Here is a 16,662-nt window from a genome sequence, read left to right on the forward strand (position 1 = left end):
AACACAATATAAAAAGTGATTGTGGACTGGATATTTTTTACATTTTATCACAGTCTTGGGAATGTAAAAGATTAGCAACAACATTGGCTTTGATGCATTGTTAGTTTTTGTGCAGCATCAGATTTAAATTTTTTTCTCCATCCATTAACTGTTCATGGCTGTTTTTGCCCCATTGACTTCCATTATATAGAATTTTTTTTATTAGGAACCAAAATGCAATAACAACTTCAACTGCAGCTCGCTGTCAAGCCCTTGTCACATGTTGCTTGCTGCTCTTCTCACCATCAAATGACCAACAGGATTGCATGCAAGTGTTTAAATCCACTGAACTTGTTTTTGTTTATTCTGTACTTCTCACCACCATTAAAAGACAGCAGGTGCATAAATAAAGTTACTTTGTTATTGTTAGGTAAGTGCACAAAGGTCTCTCTCACACACATACACACACAGACACTATAATTTGCTGTTATACTTCATATAACTCCATATACAAGCCAGAAACTAATATTTTTTTGCACAGGCCCATATAAAGGGAAAACAGTGCCACCTAGTGATCAACTGTAAAAGTTTAAAATGTTACACCTTCCCAACAGTGAAAACCACCAACCATCAAGAATGGATGATTTTATAGTGTCATGGCTTTGCAATAAAAAAAATACTGCCAACAGTAAATGAAGGAGAGAAAATAATCAGACGCTGCACAAAAACTAACAATGCATCAAAGCCAGCATTGTTACTAATTTTTGACATACCCATGACTATGATAAAAGGTAAAAAATACGCAGTCCACAATCACTTTATATTGGAAATAAGTATTTTTTTCCCCTGCAAATCAGTGAAATCGTTTATGAACTTGGAAATGAAAGAGTAAAAATGTTGGATTTTTTTAACATTTAGTATTTTTGGATCAAGACAGGTTGATTAATAGATTTATGCAAAAGAAAAATTTGAAAATGTATTTATCTAATAAATTTTTACAGCAGTTTAATTTAGTGGATGTTTTCATTCCAAACATAATGAAAGGGTAGTGGTTTCTCAAGTTGTTCCGCCTGAAGAAAATAACGTCTTCAAGTGTATACATGCTCAATTTACACGTTGGCGGCCTCTAGAAGTTAGAATAAATCATCCCTCCTCACTATCTCTACCTCACTACCTCACTAGTTCATCCTATCTTCCCTCTCCCAAGTGGCATTGAGCTTCTTCTCCGTGGGTAAAAAGAACAATGGCTTACGACCCTGCATGGACTACCGGACCCTCAATCAGCACAAAGTGAAACTTCCCTATTCGCTTCCTCTGGTCCAGCCTTGGAAGAACTTTGCAGAGCTTGCATTTTTTCTAAACAAGACCTCCGTAGCACATATAACCTCATTCGAATCCAAGAGGCAGATAAATGGAAGACGGCGTTCATCACTCCTGCTGGCAACTATGAATATCAGGTCATGTCGTATGTTCTGTCCAATTCATCCGCCATCTACCAAAGATTTATGAATTAGGTTTTCTGGGAGTTCCTCCATCATTTCATCATAGTGTAGAAACAGAAGCAGCTCAAAAAATGTGAATATCATGAAAAAGTGAAATTTTCATATACTCTAGATTCATTAAACGTAAAGTAAAACATTTCAAAGGTTTTTTTATTTTTTTTTATTTTGATGGTTAGATTTTACTACTCATGAAAGTCAAAAATCCAGTATCTCAAAATATTATAATATTTCCTAAGCTCAATCAATCAAAAAACAAAAAAAGGATTTGCAAAACAGAAAATTCCAGTTCTTTAAAGTTTGCTCATTTATGCAATCAGTGCTTGGTCAGGGCTCCTTTAGCACAAACTCCAGCATCAGTGAGGTACTGTATGGCATGGAAGCAATTAGCCTGTGGCACTGCTGACGCATTATTGAGCCCTCAGCTCAATGACGTTAAAGAAGTGTGTGTTTCACCATACCTCTGTCCATTTCCTGGAATATGTGGTCAGCATTGACGAAGTCAAGATGGACCAGGGGAAGGTCAAGGTGATCCTAGATTGGCCACTACCCCAAACAGTCAGACAACTCCAACGCTTCCTAGGCTTCGCCAACTTCTCATAATGGATGACTATAACTGTGTTGATTCAGAATCATCCACATTTAAATCATGATGCATCATAGAAATTATACATTATGACACCCTAACCATAAAGGGATAAAACAGATTATTCTAAACGAGCATGCCCAATTTACATGATGATTTTAACAACAGGTGGTGCTATAACTATTTAAAATATTTGAAAGTCAAAGTTTTTTTTTATTTTAAATAAACCCCAGTGTAGAGAAAATGTCTATATATTACATTGTTTCACTTATATATCAAAATTCAAATGTGATAGGTCTCCCACATTGTAAACTTTGCCTAAAGAAACACTTCTCTTAATCAAATCATTTAATCCTTGGTTTTTCTGTTGAAGATGGTAATTTATGTCTTTGTCTTTTAGATACAATTTTAATGACCTATGAGAAGTTCCTCAGGGGACCATTTCCCACCCCTAAACGGAGCCAGAATGCGAGGCAGAGGGTGGAGACTGTGCGCCAGTTTTTAAATTATGCTTTTAAAATGAGTCCCACTTGTAAATGGGACTCCATTTTAAATGAGGAGGTTTTCTTTGGGTAAGTGTCAAAATACTGTCACATGTTTAAATTTTGGTGTGCACACATCAAGTCAAATTCTACTTGTATAGCATTTTATACAATATTATGGTGACATGCTTAGTTAGTTTTGTTGTGGGATTTCTATGTTGACGTGGAGATTCTATGTTGAGGGAATGACACTTTTCTTGTGGCCACGAGTTTGAGTTAACAAACCTGCATGACCAAAGCAGCCCATGATTATCATAGATTCATTTATTAATAATTATTTTAAATTAATGAATTATTACATTAATTATTATAGAAATTTTTACACTATTAAATTATTATATTAACTAGCAACCACACTGGGTGCCCTAGCAACAGCCCTAGCAACCATCCCGGGTACCCTAGCAACCTCATTACAACTCCCTAGCAACAGAGGGGCAAGTTTTGCCACTGCAAGCATCACTCACATTTTCTTCAGGAAATGTACATTCTAGCTGATATACTAGCCTGTATGCATGCATGAGGTAATGTGGATTATCATATATTCCTTTAATAATTCAATTAGTCTTACATGCATGGTATAATGCTTTTTTTTTGAATCCTGATAGTAAAGGTTTTTTTTTTTTGTGAACAAAGAAAATATCACAATCATGCATACTAAATCATAAATTATGATGTGCTCACCTTACTTGATGTCTTAGTTAAGGTGTTTATCCATGAAGTCATGTCATGAATGAAAGACTTTGAAATCATGAGATATTTTCCTTCTTTTTTTGTCTCTAGAGTCTAGATGATCACTTTAGCTGATGAAATTATTTTGAATGTTGATAAAACCAAGTATATGTTATTTTCAGGGGAAAAAAAGGGAAATAATTTAATATTTCTTCAGACACTACAGGGTAATGGGATTGAATTGAGGTGCATCTCAATAAATTAGAATGTTGTGGTAAAGTTCACTTATTTCCGTAATTCAACTCAAATTGTGAAACTCCTGTATTAAATACATGTAATTCACTCAGGCTGAAGTAGTTTAAGTCTTTGGTTCTTTTATTTTTGATGATTTTTGATTAGAATATGGTGACATACCAATCAGCTAAACAACTCAAAACATCTGCAAAGGGCTTCTGAGCCTTCAAAATGGTCTCTCAGTTTGGTTCACTAGGCTACACATTTATGGGTAAAACTGCTTACCAGGGAGTTGTCCAGAAGACCATCATTGACACCCTTCACAAGGAGGGTAATCCTCAAACATGAATTGCCAAAGAAGCTGGCTGTTCACAGAGTGCTGTATCCAAGCACCTTAACAGAAAGTTGAGTGGAAGGAAAAGATGCACAACCAGAGAATCACAGCCTGAGGATGAGGATTGTCAAGCAAAATCGATTCAAAAATTTTAATGGACTTGAATGGACTGAGGCTGGGGCCAAGGCATCAAGAGCCACCACACACAGACGTGTCAAGGAATTTGCTGAACCACTGACAACATCTGAGGCATCTTACCTGGGCTAAGTAGAAGAAGAACCTGAATGTTGCCATTTGTCCAAATTCCTCTTTTCAGATGAGAGCAAGTTTTGTATTTCATTTGGAAACCAAGGTCCTAGAGTCTTGAGGAAGGGTGGAGAATCTCATAGCCCAAGTTGCTTGAAGTCCAGTGTTAAGTTTCCACAGTCTGTGATGATTTGGGGCAATGTTATCTGCTGACTGCACCCATTTACATTTTGGAGCATGTCATGATTTGGCACCTGCCCACTCTGCCAAAAGCACCAAAAGGTAGTTAAATGACCATGGTGTTGGTGTGCTTGACTGGCCAGCAAACTCGCCAGATCTGAACCCCATAGAGATTAAATGGGGTATTGTCAAGAGGAAAATGAGAAACAAGAGACCAAAAAAGCAGATGAGCTGAAAGCCACTCTCAAAGAAACCTGGACTTCCAGACCACCTCAGCAGTGCCAAAAACTGATCACCTCCATGCCAAGCCAAATCGAGGCAGTAATTAAAGCCCCTACCAAGTATTGAGTACATGTACAGTACAGTTTTTTTTTAACTGGTCTTATGAAGTATTCTAATTTGTTGAGATAGTGAATTGGTGGATTTTTATTGAATGGGAACCAAAATCATCACAATTAAAAGAACCAAAGACATAAACTTCTTCAGCCTGTGTACGTTGAATTTATTTAATAAAAAAGTTTCGGAATTTGAGTTAAATTACTAAAATAAAACTTTTTCCATGACATTCTAATTTATTAAGACTCACCTGTTGTAAAAGAGTACAAAATATCTCATATATTACAAAATCGATGAAAATAATAAAATTAAGCTTGGGTTATGTAAAGTTTTGTTTTTCATTTAATGCAAGAAAGAATGTAATTTCTGTAGTTTTTATTTAGTGTGTCCAGTTTGCACCCTCACTTCTTCTTTCTACTTTAGATGCTGTTTATCATGGTGCTCTAAGGTTTATATCAGATTGTAAACCATCGCCATATCATTGTACATTGTATAGCAGAAGTAGGTTGGCCTTCTTTGTCTAATAGGAGACAAATGCATTGGTATTTAATAACAGGTGCAGCTAAAAATAAAATATGTAATAAAAAATATTTTTTTCATGTATTCTAATGATATATTCTAGATTTAATACATGTAAAGTAAAAAGTTATTTTGATAATAAGAGTTTGTAGCTTCATGAAAGTCAAAAATCCAGTATCTCAAAATTATAGATTATAAAATTTGCAGTAGTTTGATCATTTTAAAACACTTACTTGACAAATGGAAGATGACTTTTTGATATGTGTAATTGTTTTAAAATTTGGGTTGTGTGATTTGGGTTGAAACTGGTTGTATTGCTGTCCATTTTGGCCAGGACACTTTGTCCTTTGATCTCAGACCAAACTTTTCTGACTAAATAAACTTCGGGAATGGGTACCAAAACCTGGTATTTATTCTGTCCCAGGGCTAAATTATGAAAGTAGAACAGTAGTATCGATAAGCTCTGACATTAATATTTCTGCTTGTGCTCAAGAAATTAAGAAAATATACATATTTATCCAACTCACACTGAAGATGGCTGATCCATTTTGTCTGTTTTATTTTTTTCAGTTTTGTCAAAATGCTCAAAGAGCACAAATATCGTGCCACCACAATGGTCCACAAGTTTGTGGACCTTTCAAACTTTTTTAAATGGGTTAAGGAAGCAAGTCCAGACGGGGTACGTGTCTCAAAGAAAGCCCTTAAACGGGCGCTTCTCATTATAAAAATGTGCAATAAGGAGGAGACCAAAAACATGCAGGCATGGCAGCAGGAGGTCCACTTAATGAAATCTGGTGAGTTTTGTAATATGCACAAACACATACACCTATATCTATAACACCCCTTTATGTCTCTTTTTATTTGTACCATGAGCGATATCACACAAGCATATTGTTATATTTTAATCATGATATTATGTGTTTGAATGAAGAGTTTATTTGCAAAGACCAATGTTTTAGAGATGAAAAAAAAAACATCTGTTTAATCTGTGTAATCTTTGTTATCTCCTCAGATGACAATGTAGATGCCTGACAAGGGTTGTTTTGTGATCATAGACTGTATGGAAGTGATTAATTGCAATGCATTTCTGTTAATCCTGTAGTGCCAGTTCTGCTTACTAAAAGTTGCCTACTTGGCATCTCGCATTCCATGCCCAGCTTTTCCGACACCATTCTTTTGCAAGTTTACTTAAAAATCTTTCATCTTTAATTCCATTTACACCTCACTGTTAGTCAGCTTTGATGAAACTCCTATCAGCTAGCACCTCTTTTCAAAATGAAAGTAGCCTTGTCACCTGACCTGAATATGGTGCACTGCTGAAATTGACTTAGCGGTTACACACAAACATATACACAGTGTTGGGTGAGTTACTCTAAACAAGTTATTAATTACTAGTTTTAATTACTAGTTACTAATTGAAATGACGTCGTTGGTGACGCGAGTACCCATCGTTACACTATTTTGCCTCCCTAGGTTGGTGAAAGCGAAAATCACTACAACAATTGCAAATTATTAGATATAAATCATCAGTTTGTTTTTTACTCACAGATATTTGACATCAACACTTAATTTAAATCTCCAGAAAGTTGTACAATATGGGACCTTTAATTAAACACTGGACCTGGCAATTTGGTGTACTTAATCTAACTACCTTTTTTTTTATATCAGAAAACCTTTTGGATCCTGCTGCCCATGCGGAGTTTATAAGGGCCGCTTCAGAGGTTCTTCCAAATATATTGGGTAAGTTACAAGGCTTTTGGTAGATTCCAGACAACAAAATACAAAAGTGGATTAAGAGTTTGATTTAGTTAATGGTTTTCATTGTGTTGAATGATTTGTTTTCATTATGTTTTAGAAAAACTTCAGCATGGGGAGAGCCATCTGGACCTCTTCTTTGGACTCCTCGGTGGGGTCATGATTGCCACCTCTGGCCACAGGCCAGGGGTAATCATGAACCTCACCGTGGAGGAATTTCAGGCCTCCAAAGAAGGCAGGGATGGCCATGCCATTTTTGTGAGTGTTGTAGTAGTCATTGTTTTTTTTACATTTTACATTTGCTTATATATATATAGTCGTACACTTATTCATAATTATCTTACTTTACAGATCAAAAAGCACAAAACAAGTGCGACATTCGGCCATGCAATACTCCCCATCACAAAGGGGGAGTTTAATTGCATGGCCGAATTTTTAAAACTGCGTAAAAGCTTTGAGGGGAGCCAGTCACCCCACTTCTTTTTTAATTCAAAGGGTGGGGTGTACAAGGGCCTCCTCAAAGCTTTTATGGCTGCATGGGAATTTTTGGGCCTCCCAAAACCAGCCCCAACATTTATGGCCTTGAGGACCTCTATGTCCACTCAAGTAAGTGTAAATTTTGATACACACACACACACACACACACACACACACACACACACTGTCTCTCTGTCATACATTCTCTCAAACGCATACACACACACAAACACTTTCTCAAACACACTCATGCATGTTTCTGTGAATTGTGGGGACTTTCCATAGTCTTCTGTTGTTTTTATAATGACCAAAGACCATTTTTATCCCCTAACCCAATCCTACCCCTTACAGAAAACATGTTTGCTTTGTTACATTTTCAGATAAACATCATATAGTATTTTTTTTTTTTTTTTTTCTCATGGGGACCATAGGCTGTACCCCACACAATTTCAAAAGTTTCAGGTTTTACTATACTTAAGGAGACATTTTGTTCGTCTTCATGTGGTATAAACAAGTGCGTACAGCACATGCTCTGTCTTTCTCACTCTCTCTCTCTCTCTCACACACACACACACACACTTTTTCTTTCTCTCTCTCTCTCTCTCTCTCTCTTTTAACTCACACACACACACACACGTTTAGGTGCTTTTTTGGCATTACAAATATTTGTACATTCGCATACATTTGCATAATGTAGAAGTTAATAAAAGTAATACATTAAACATTAAGTAATACGCTAAAATAAAAAAGCATTAGTAAATTGTGCAGGAGATGGACTGGAGAAGTCACTTATTGTCCCTCATGTTGTGACAGGTGAACACATATTCAGCTGCTAGAATGCAGCAGGCTGCACATTCCACCAGTAATAGTAGCAATTTATCATTGTTTGACAGGCTGAAATCTCTGGTGTAAATGTATAAATGTAGAATAAAATGTTCCAGAATTTGTGAGTATTTTATATAAAAATGTCCAATCCAACCCCAATCAAAATAAAGACAAAAATGTGAATTTATTGGTTGTCATAGCCACACTAAACCTTTCATCTGATCAAGCAGAATGTTAACGTCATCTTGAGCTTCTACAAGGTATCTCTGGTTAAAAATAGCTGACGTTAGTGTTAAGTTACTGAGTTCATGCTAATGTACAAACACAAACGTTATCACGTTATTTACCTTGCAGTGAAAGTCAAAAACTCATAAATGAAGGTCTATATAAGATTGCCTCTCCATATTAATCTAGTTAAATGAAAATACATTTAATCTTACTCTGTGGTATATGAACAATGTTGATAAGTGTCTTTGCTACCGTGACAAAGGTAATATAATTCTTCCATTCTTTATTAAACCGGGCATTTTTAGCAATTAATTTTTTTCATCTGGATTTTTTTTTCTTCTTACCAATGTAGAAAATATTTTAGTTAACTGTTCAGTTGCTAAATTTATATTTCTCTTTACCAAATGTAGTCAGGAAAAATTAGTCAATTATATTCAGTGAAGTGCAGTGAAGCACTGGGCAGGAATGTCAATTTTTTTTTTTTTTGTAGTACGTGGTTATGAACCTTTTGTGGAAATGGCAGGATCAGAGCCTTTCTCCTAGTACAACATTTGCTTCTTCTACCCTGAGCAGAGCACATGAGTGGAATACCAGCACCAAAACCAGCTGACAGGAAACCAAAAGATATGGCAAATGGGTTGTGATTAAAAGGGGAATAACTTATAATTTAGCATTATAACATCCTAAAAAATTATTAGACAATTAATTTCTAATACATTTTTAGAAAGTTCATTTAAGTTCAGTATTAAAGGGCTTTCATTTCACTTTACAGTCTGATAAAAGTTTTTGAAAATCCCGACCTCAGCCGTTGGTCCTCTCAGCACAAGGCTGCACGTTCATGAGACTATTCGCATAGCTATTAACTCTGACACACACCATAAAAAAAAAAAAAAAATCCTTGAACAAAATACTTTTTGAGAAATCAAGAATAATTGACAAAACTGTTACATGAAAAACTATAAATCATACAGTAGGATATTAACTTGGAATATTTAGATTAATTTAAGGAGGTGGCTTCTTATTGAGTGTTATAGGCTAGGCCTGGTTCTAACACATATTTTATGTCACACATGTCACAAATTATTAAAGGCTTTAAACTTATGTCAACTTTGGTCACAGGTAGGTGAGGGAGACATGTACTCATTTACACCTACTGTCATAATCCATCTTGCTTGTTGACTTTTGAACACTTGTGCCTTTATTTGATAAACTGTATGTTTTTTATTTTGTTTTTTGGATCATTTCGCTCTAATGAACAAAATTTTGCACTATTTAAATATAAATTACAGAACAATGGGAAAAATACAGAAAACAATAGCTTTCCTTTTTGCTCTGACCGCCATATGACAACACCGAACACTGTGCGTGAGTGGTAGAAATCAGGAATGTTGAAAGAACATTTGTAACTGTTATGTGATTCATCTTCAAACCAAACGTATGTTCCACTAAGTCTGGAAATAGTCAAATGTGGACAAGCTCAAAACATTTTACACCCTGTCTACACCTTTAGCGTTGTCCACTTTAGAGCTATGCGAATAATCCAATACAATGATCATGCGCATCTAAACAGTAAAGCTGGTTCTGTGATTATTAGTGAATCTCCTTCACATGCTTACAGATGGAGCGGCATTTAATACACAGAGCCCTAGTTCGCTGATAGGCTACGCAATCAAGTTCATAATTGAATGAAATTCATCTGTGATTATGAACGTGATATTGTGTAGCTTGTCAGTGAACTACGACTCTGTGTAGTAAATGCCATTCCGTCTGAAAGCACACTACTTATTAACTTACTAATCACAGAACCGGCTTTACTGACTAGATGCACATGATCATAGCATTTATTTGCACAGCCCTAGTCCAATTGTGATCAGATTGACCAAAACTTATCACAATACCAGGTGGAAACAGCCTTTATAATCTTGGGGTCTCAGCCGGGGTCTTTCCCTTTTCCAGCCATAGAGAGTGCAGTACTAATAATAATTTATACTAATAACTAATAACTACTAAAATTTTCTTTTTGTAACAAAGTGAAAAAAATAGCTCAAAAGGTTAATGTATATAAATAATTGCAAACGATTTATCACAATTATTTATCAGCTGCAAGTTTTAACTGTTCATCCAGCTACATTATTGAAGGACTAAAAGGTATTTCTCCATAAGTAACGGTTAGCTAATCGATAACTAATTAATTCTCTCATAACTGCTTAAGAACTACTATAAATTATCTACTAGTTAATGTTCACTAATGAGCAGGTATACATAATTCCATTGTAGGCATGGGCCGATTACCAGTTTCAAGATACCCAAAATTTCACGGTTACGTTACTGCAGGAACTAGAGGGATGTAGTCCAAACGGGTCATTCGTTGTAGGCGAATTCTGTTAAATAAAATATCTCGCTTGGCATTGAACTTTGAGCTTTAGAATTTTACAGATAATATTTATACTCTAACAACAACAACATTACACACTAACTAAAGTTTAAAACATGGGATCACAAAGAATGGGACCTTTAAACAAAGTTTCTTCATACTCTGACTCTCGCTCGCTTTATTAGGCTTCAAAAACTCTGTATTGATTGGTGTTGTTCGATGCTTAGCCAATTTCAAAATCATCTCTGCCCAATCAACTTCTTTTATCTGCCATTCGTAAGCCACTGCGGCTCAAATGTAGAACATGTCATTTGTGGTGCTTCCTCAATGCTTATTCCATAGGAATCGGCACTGAGGGTCAAATTTAATTCACAAGTTAAATCTCTGGCCATTAGAGGAGGGATCAAATGACCTGAAGCCGAAGTGCTTTCAAACAGTTTTCCTATTATTTTTGGCACACATGGCAAGTCACATGGTCGTAAAGCGCTCTGGCACGCTCCGGTATTGACTTAAAAGTTAATTATTACTCCCTTGTAGGGCTGTTACTTTTGAGAAAAATAAAATTCGAACGGATATCAAATATCATGCAATGTATTCGAATATATTCGAATATCTACATGCCCACTACTGTTGCTAAGCAACCATGACCTGCTCTCTCAATGAAGAAGTGGAAATTTCAGCAAAGGAAAAATGGATTTGCAGCACTCAAAATTGCTTGCAATTAGGGCTGTCTCTTTTTATTCGATATTCGAAAATGCATTCGAACATGATGTTTTTAACTCGATGCGTTGCGGACGTGCCTGGGAAAAACGAGCCCGTAGCACCACGTGCGCTTTGCTTCCATTATGAGCACCCATACCGCGCTCCTACATTGGAAAAAAGGAACATGAGCGCGCAAAAGACGCGATATGTGAACGACCCTTAATGGAGATTCAATCACAAATGTTTAACAGTGAGTCATAAACAGGACTATCTGGATTATTCTTTTTTTTTTTACTTAATGTTTGAAACAGCAGGTTATCAACTTAGAATATCAATTTATATGAAGTGCCACTATGCATATCCCACAACATTAGGCTAAATGAAAAAAGAAAAGAAAAAAAGATTCAGAACAGGCACAAACAATAACGTGACAACTTAAACAGCAGCAGTAGTAACTGACCTCCTTGAACTGGACCATCTCCGTCCTGCTCTCCGTCTCTTTAATCTTTTCAGTGTCCACACGCGGATGAAATTCTGCTTAGGCGGTGCAATGCGCTCGTTTTTTCCAGGCGCATCCGCACCGCATCACGTTAAAAACATCTCAACTTTCAGAATGCCGCAAGCGCACCGCAGGTCATGTGACAAGAACTAACCAATCAGCTTCATCCTTTCCCGTAACAATGTTGAAAGATCAGCCAAGATGAAGGAATAGCTGACCATAGCTGTATATGGATAGCCATTTTTAAATAAATTTAGTAGCAGATTTTTCGTGCTGGAAATCCAAGAAGGAGAAAGCGATGTGCCTAGCAGTTTCCACACGTTTTTAGGCGCGACATGTGAACGGCCCCTTAATCGTCTTTGTTCTTGTCACTCTCGGCCTGCTGGTGCTCGGTCTTTCTGAATTAGTTGTGCTAGGAACAATTTCAGACACGTTCCCGAAAACATCCTGTTCTCCGTCATGTGCTCTGCTGCATCTGGCGCTTCTCTCGCTCCTCTCGCTGCAACTTGTGCTGCATTTTGTGCTGGTCTTTGGAATGGAGAGCAGTTGAGATCTTTGTCCAGTTTCAGGGCTGTCAGCTCTGCCACAGGGTAGTGATGTTTATAAGCCGGCGGTGCTGACCCGATCTCATATTGGAAAACACAAATATACTTTTCATTAGTAGCATTTTGCTCCGGTGGAGCTGTTTTCTCACACACATTCTCTTTCATGTTTTTCATTTCATCCCTACATCCCAATTCTTTCTGCATTTGCTCTCGTTCTCGTCTTTCAGCCTATTCTAACCAACAACCTATAGTCTGAGTACATCCTTTACACACGTGACAAACACATACAACAACCATTCAAATTTTTTTTTTCTACTGACTCTCTCACAACATTCAGTCTTACTTTAATCAATGTTCCTTCTTCAGGAAAATCATGATATTTGATAAGCTTTCTATGTGTACACTTATGCCCATAATTCTTTTTCTATTTGACCGAAAACTTGTGTATAAAAATTAGCTAGCTTACTGTTTGGTGATCCCATGTTGGCTGACTTCTATCTCTGGATTTCCTTCGACGCACGTCTATAATCTGTTAAACGTTTTCAACAGATACGATTTTGTCACCTCAATTCGGCAAGGTCAAAATCTTCCCTTGAGTGCTTTCCAGCGCTCGATTGATTCTAGTTCACCTAATCAGCTGTGGCTCTTCCGTCCACCTAAGAGCTAGTTTACGGCATAAAATTGACTCGACTTCCCCATGTTACAATTTACCCCTCAAAGACCTTCTCTGCTCGCACCAAAGCGATGGTCAGCCACTATGGTTCACACACAGTCATATCGAATTACACCACTCAAAATAAACAATTTACAGTCTCTTACCTGAGAAATACCCTGAGAGCAGTTTTGGCTCTTCTCAGTCATTTTTTCGAGGTAAGACCGGATCCTGGTGCTCTGAGATGATCACTTCGTCAAATCTGCTCAGGACCAGAAGAAACCACTGTGAGAACCCACTATTCTGACACCAAATTGTTGTGGCAAAAACAATTACTAACAAATAGCATCTCAGTGTAAGAGACAAGGAATCAAATTATATTCAGGGAAAGAAGTTTATTTTCCTTAAAGAGGTGCGTTCACTGTTTCAGCAGCTACCCTGAAACACAACAGACCTGAATCACACTGAAAACAGCCTTATTATACTGTTATCACCGCCACTTCTTACAAGGCTCCTTCTCTGTAAATTTCCACTTAAGCCCATAAACCAAAACTAGCTGTTTTCAGAAAACACAATGGTCCTTCTAACCCCCTGGGCTTTAATTATATTCACACCCGTGAGGTCAAAGGTCTTTATTTATGGATAACCCCTCTAAAATTACCCGCACTAAAAGACCTCAAAGGCTCTTTGTTTTACTGTGTGATGTCTTCGTTGCATTCCAGGTGACATACATATTGAGATAGAAACACAAGTTAAAAAACTAAATATATATATATATATATATATATATATATATATATATATATATACATAAACCCACAAAATGTCTAAGAAAGTAAATAAGAAAGAGTAAAATATAAATTTTTCTACAACAGCCTGCACAAACTGCGTTGCAATGCAATCATTTTCCAAAATGTAATTTTAGTGAAAATATTAAGTCTGTTAATGCCCGTTGACACGGGCCAGAAACACTGAAGATGGATTACAGAGAAAAGTATTGTAGCAGGCAGATCACTCATTGTTCATGATGCACAAACTTTTTTAAATGTTTACATGGTATAATTTCACAAAGCTATTAAATCTAATGATGTGTATGTTTGTTATTATATAACTAAATAATATGAAAATATATAAATTATATGTATATGAATTATATAACTAAAATTAAATAACTAATCACAGATTTAGGTTAACTAAAGATGTCAGTCTTTATTTTTTTATTTTTTTAGAAAACAAATCAAAGAAAAAATTTATATTTTAATATTCTGTATGTTGTTAAAAAACTAAATATATTGTATCGAGTGGTGAAGTAATTGCAATAGTTCCACATTAGCACAATCAAACCAGTGCAATGCAGCACAAGTGATTTTGCTAATTTCAGCCCAAACCAGTTCTCAATTTTCTGGTGCAGCGCCGCATTGTTTAAATAGCAAATGCATTTTCACCAATTTGTGAGCCCATGGGCATGCTAGTCTGAAAAAAATGGGTGTGCTCAGTCACACTGTTGGCGATTTGCTATTTTGAGGAACTGACAATAGATTGCACCATAGACCAACTCTTACCTGGTCTAAAGTCAATGGCACAACATATATACTCTGGGCACTTTGCTTATTACACACATGGACATGCAGAAGCAAACACAGGTATGCGCAGCAGGACACAAACATGTTAAATATCAAAACTAAAGAGTGTAAAATAATATTATTGTGTAGGCTACATAAATATAACAATGTAATGATTAATAGTCATTGTGTGTATAAGAATTTGGCTACCTATTTGCTCGCGCATTAGGAGATCTTTTTCTCCAGAGATGCAAATCTGCCATGGCGTGAAACATATTTCAGATTTGTTTATCTCAGATTTTTCTAAATATTTTATATACAGTACTATATGTGTACCTCCTCAGCATATATCACATTTATATTAAGTAGAGATGTTCCGATACCCTTTTTCTCTTCCCGATACCGATTCCGATACCTGGGCTCAGGGTATCGGCCGATACCGAGTACTGATCCGATACCTGGGTGTGTATCTGTATATACAGCTGTATATACTACTAGCCCTGTGTAAATTGCTAGAATTCTTTTTATGGTGTGCTTCAGACAGATCCCTCAATAAAACATGAACAAATACATGGTGAACTACTGTATTTATTACAGTATTTTTATTATCTAACATGAATTTGACAGTATTATTTATTTTCATATGCAAAAAAGAACTTCAAATGCAGCCAAAAATCTAACACCGCAAACTAAAAAAGGTATTTAAGTTTTACAATATAACTGTATAAAAAAACTGCAACAAATAAGTCTAGGAATATAAAAAAAGATCTATTAATCAGATAATCTCTTTACAACAAAACAAGTAAAAAACAAGCAACCATCTAGGCATAATTATTATTATTATAGAGACGTATTATTATTACTGTAGGCTACAACAGTAGCTTTATATATTGTCAATTTACTCATGTAAACCAAACATTTATTTTAATGGGCTGCCATGAAGATCTTTGAGTGTCTGTGTTTATGATATGACAGTTTTCTCAAATGAAACGGTAAATTCTCATGAAGTGACGGTTTATGCGTTCGTGTCCTCATGACACACAGCAGAGACTACAAAACAGCGAGCTCTCGCGCATCTGTGCCAGTCACCCACAGAGATGTAGATTTTGCGGGAGTAATATTTAAATAGTATTTTGCAGTTTAATATTCACAGACACTAGTATATATTCGGCTACTGTCTGGAGCCCTGCGCTTTGACTTACACGGAAGCGACTGAACGCAGCTGCCGGTACTGAATATACTTGAGAGTCTGTAACTACCGGTACTACAGAGACATACTGCTAACCACTGATCTATAATATAGAAGCGGCTTCACTGTGTTTTGGCAGTTTAGAATGTGATGAGTGATCCAGTCATATATAGATAAGGGCTGCTAACGCGTTTTCATTTCTTCTTCGCTGCTCTAAACAGGGGTTGCTTGTGGCAACACAGCACAACTTCCTGTGTTTTCAATGCATTTTGAGCAGCGAAGAAGAACCGTGCAGCAGTTAGGCAAAGCTTGCGGTCATAACTAGGTATTTTTTAAGAAAATGGTATCGGATCGGTATATGGGTTCATGTACTCGCCGATGCCGATGCCAGAATTTGTTGTGGTATCGGAGATATTTCCGATACTAGTATCGGAATCGGAACAACTCTAATATTAAGTAAATTCCTGTATGCAAAGCAGCGACTGAGGAAAAATTTAAATACAGGAAACCATTATTAATTCATAAATAATTATTAGAAAATGCCACAGGAATTACTTAAACCTAAAATAGTATTCTATAGTGAGAATATAAGGAAAACACTAGTAATTAAGCAAGAATCGACACATACAGTGGTGTGAAAAGTGTTGGCACCCCCTTCCTGATGTTTTTTTTTTTTTTTTTTGCGTGTTTGTCACACTTTGCTTCAGATCATCAAACTAATTTTAATATT

The 16,662-nt window shown here is 36.3% G+C and overlaps 1 protein-coding gene across 1 annotated transcript in view; it reads left to right on the top strand.

Moving 5' to 3' along the window:
• Nucleotides 1-16,662, top strand: part of LOC113094170 (proteoglycan 4-like) — a gene marked incomplete at its 5' end in the record, with an annotated part of 40,986 nt that overhangs the window by 16,284 nt on the left and 8,040 nt on the right. The window contains 5 exons of the mRNA XM_026259880.1: nucleotides 2,465-2,636; nucleotides 5,695-5,918; nucleotides 6,793-6,864; nucleotides 6,980-7,137; nucleotides 7,231-7,485. Coding sequence (XP_026115665.1) covers nucleotides 2,465-2,636; nucleotides 5,695-5,918; nucleotides 6,793-6,864; nucleotides 6,980-7,137; nucleotides 7,231-7,485 — 881 coding nt within the window. The remainder of the gene's footprint in view (nucleotides 1-2,464; nucleotides 2,637-5,694; nucleotides 5,919-6,792; nucleotides 6,865-6,979; nucleotides 7,138-7,230; nucleotides 7,486-16,662) is intronic.

The sequence above is a fragment of the Carassius auratus genome, unplaced genomic scaffold (genome assembly GCF_003368295.1).
Source record: "Carassius auratus strain Wakin unplaced genomic scaffold, ASM336829v1 scaf_tig00215268, whole genome shotgun sequence".
NCBI classification, from domain to species: domain Eukaryota; kingdom Metazoa; phylum Chordata; class Actinopteri; order Cypriniformes; family Cyprinidae; genus Carassius; species Carassius auratus.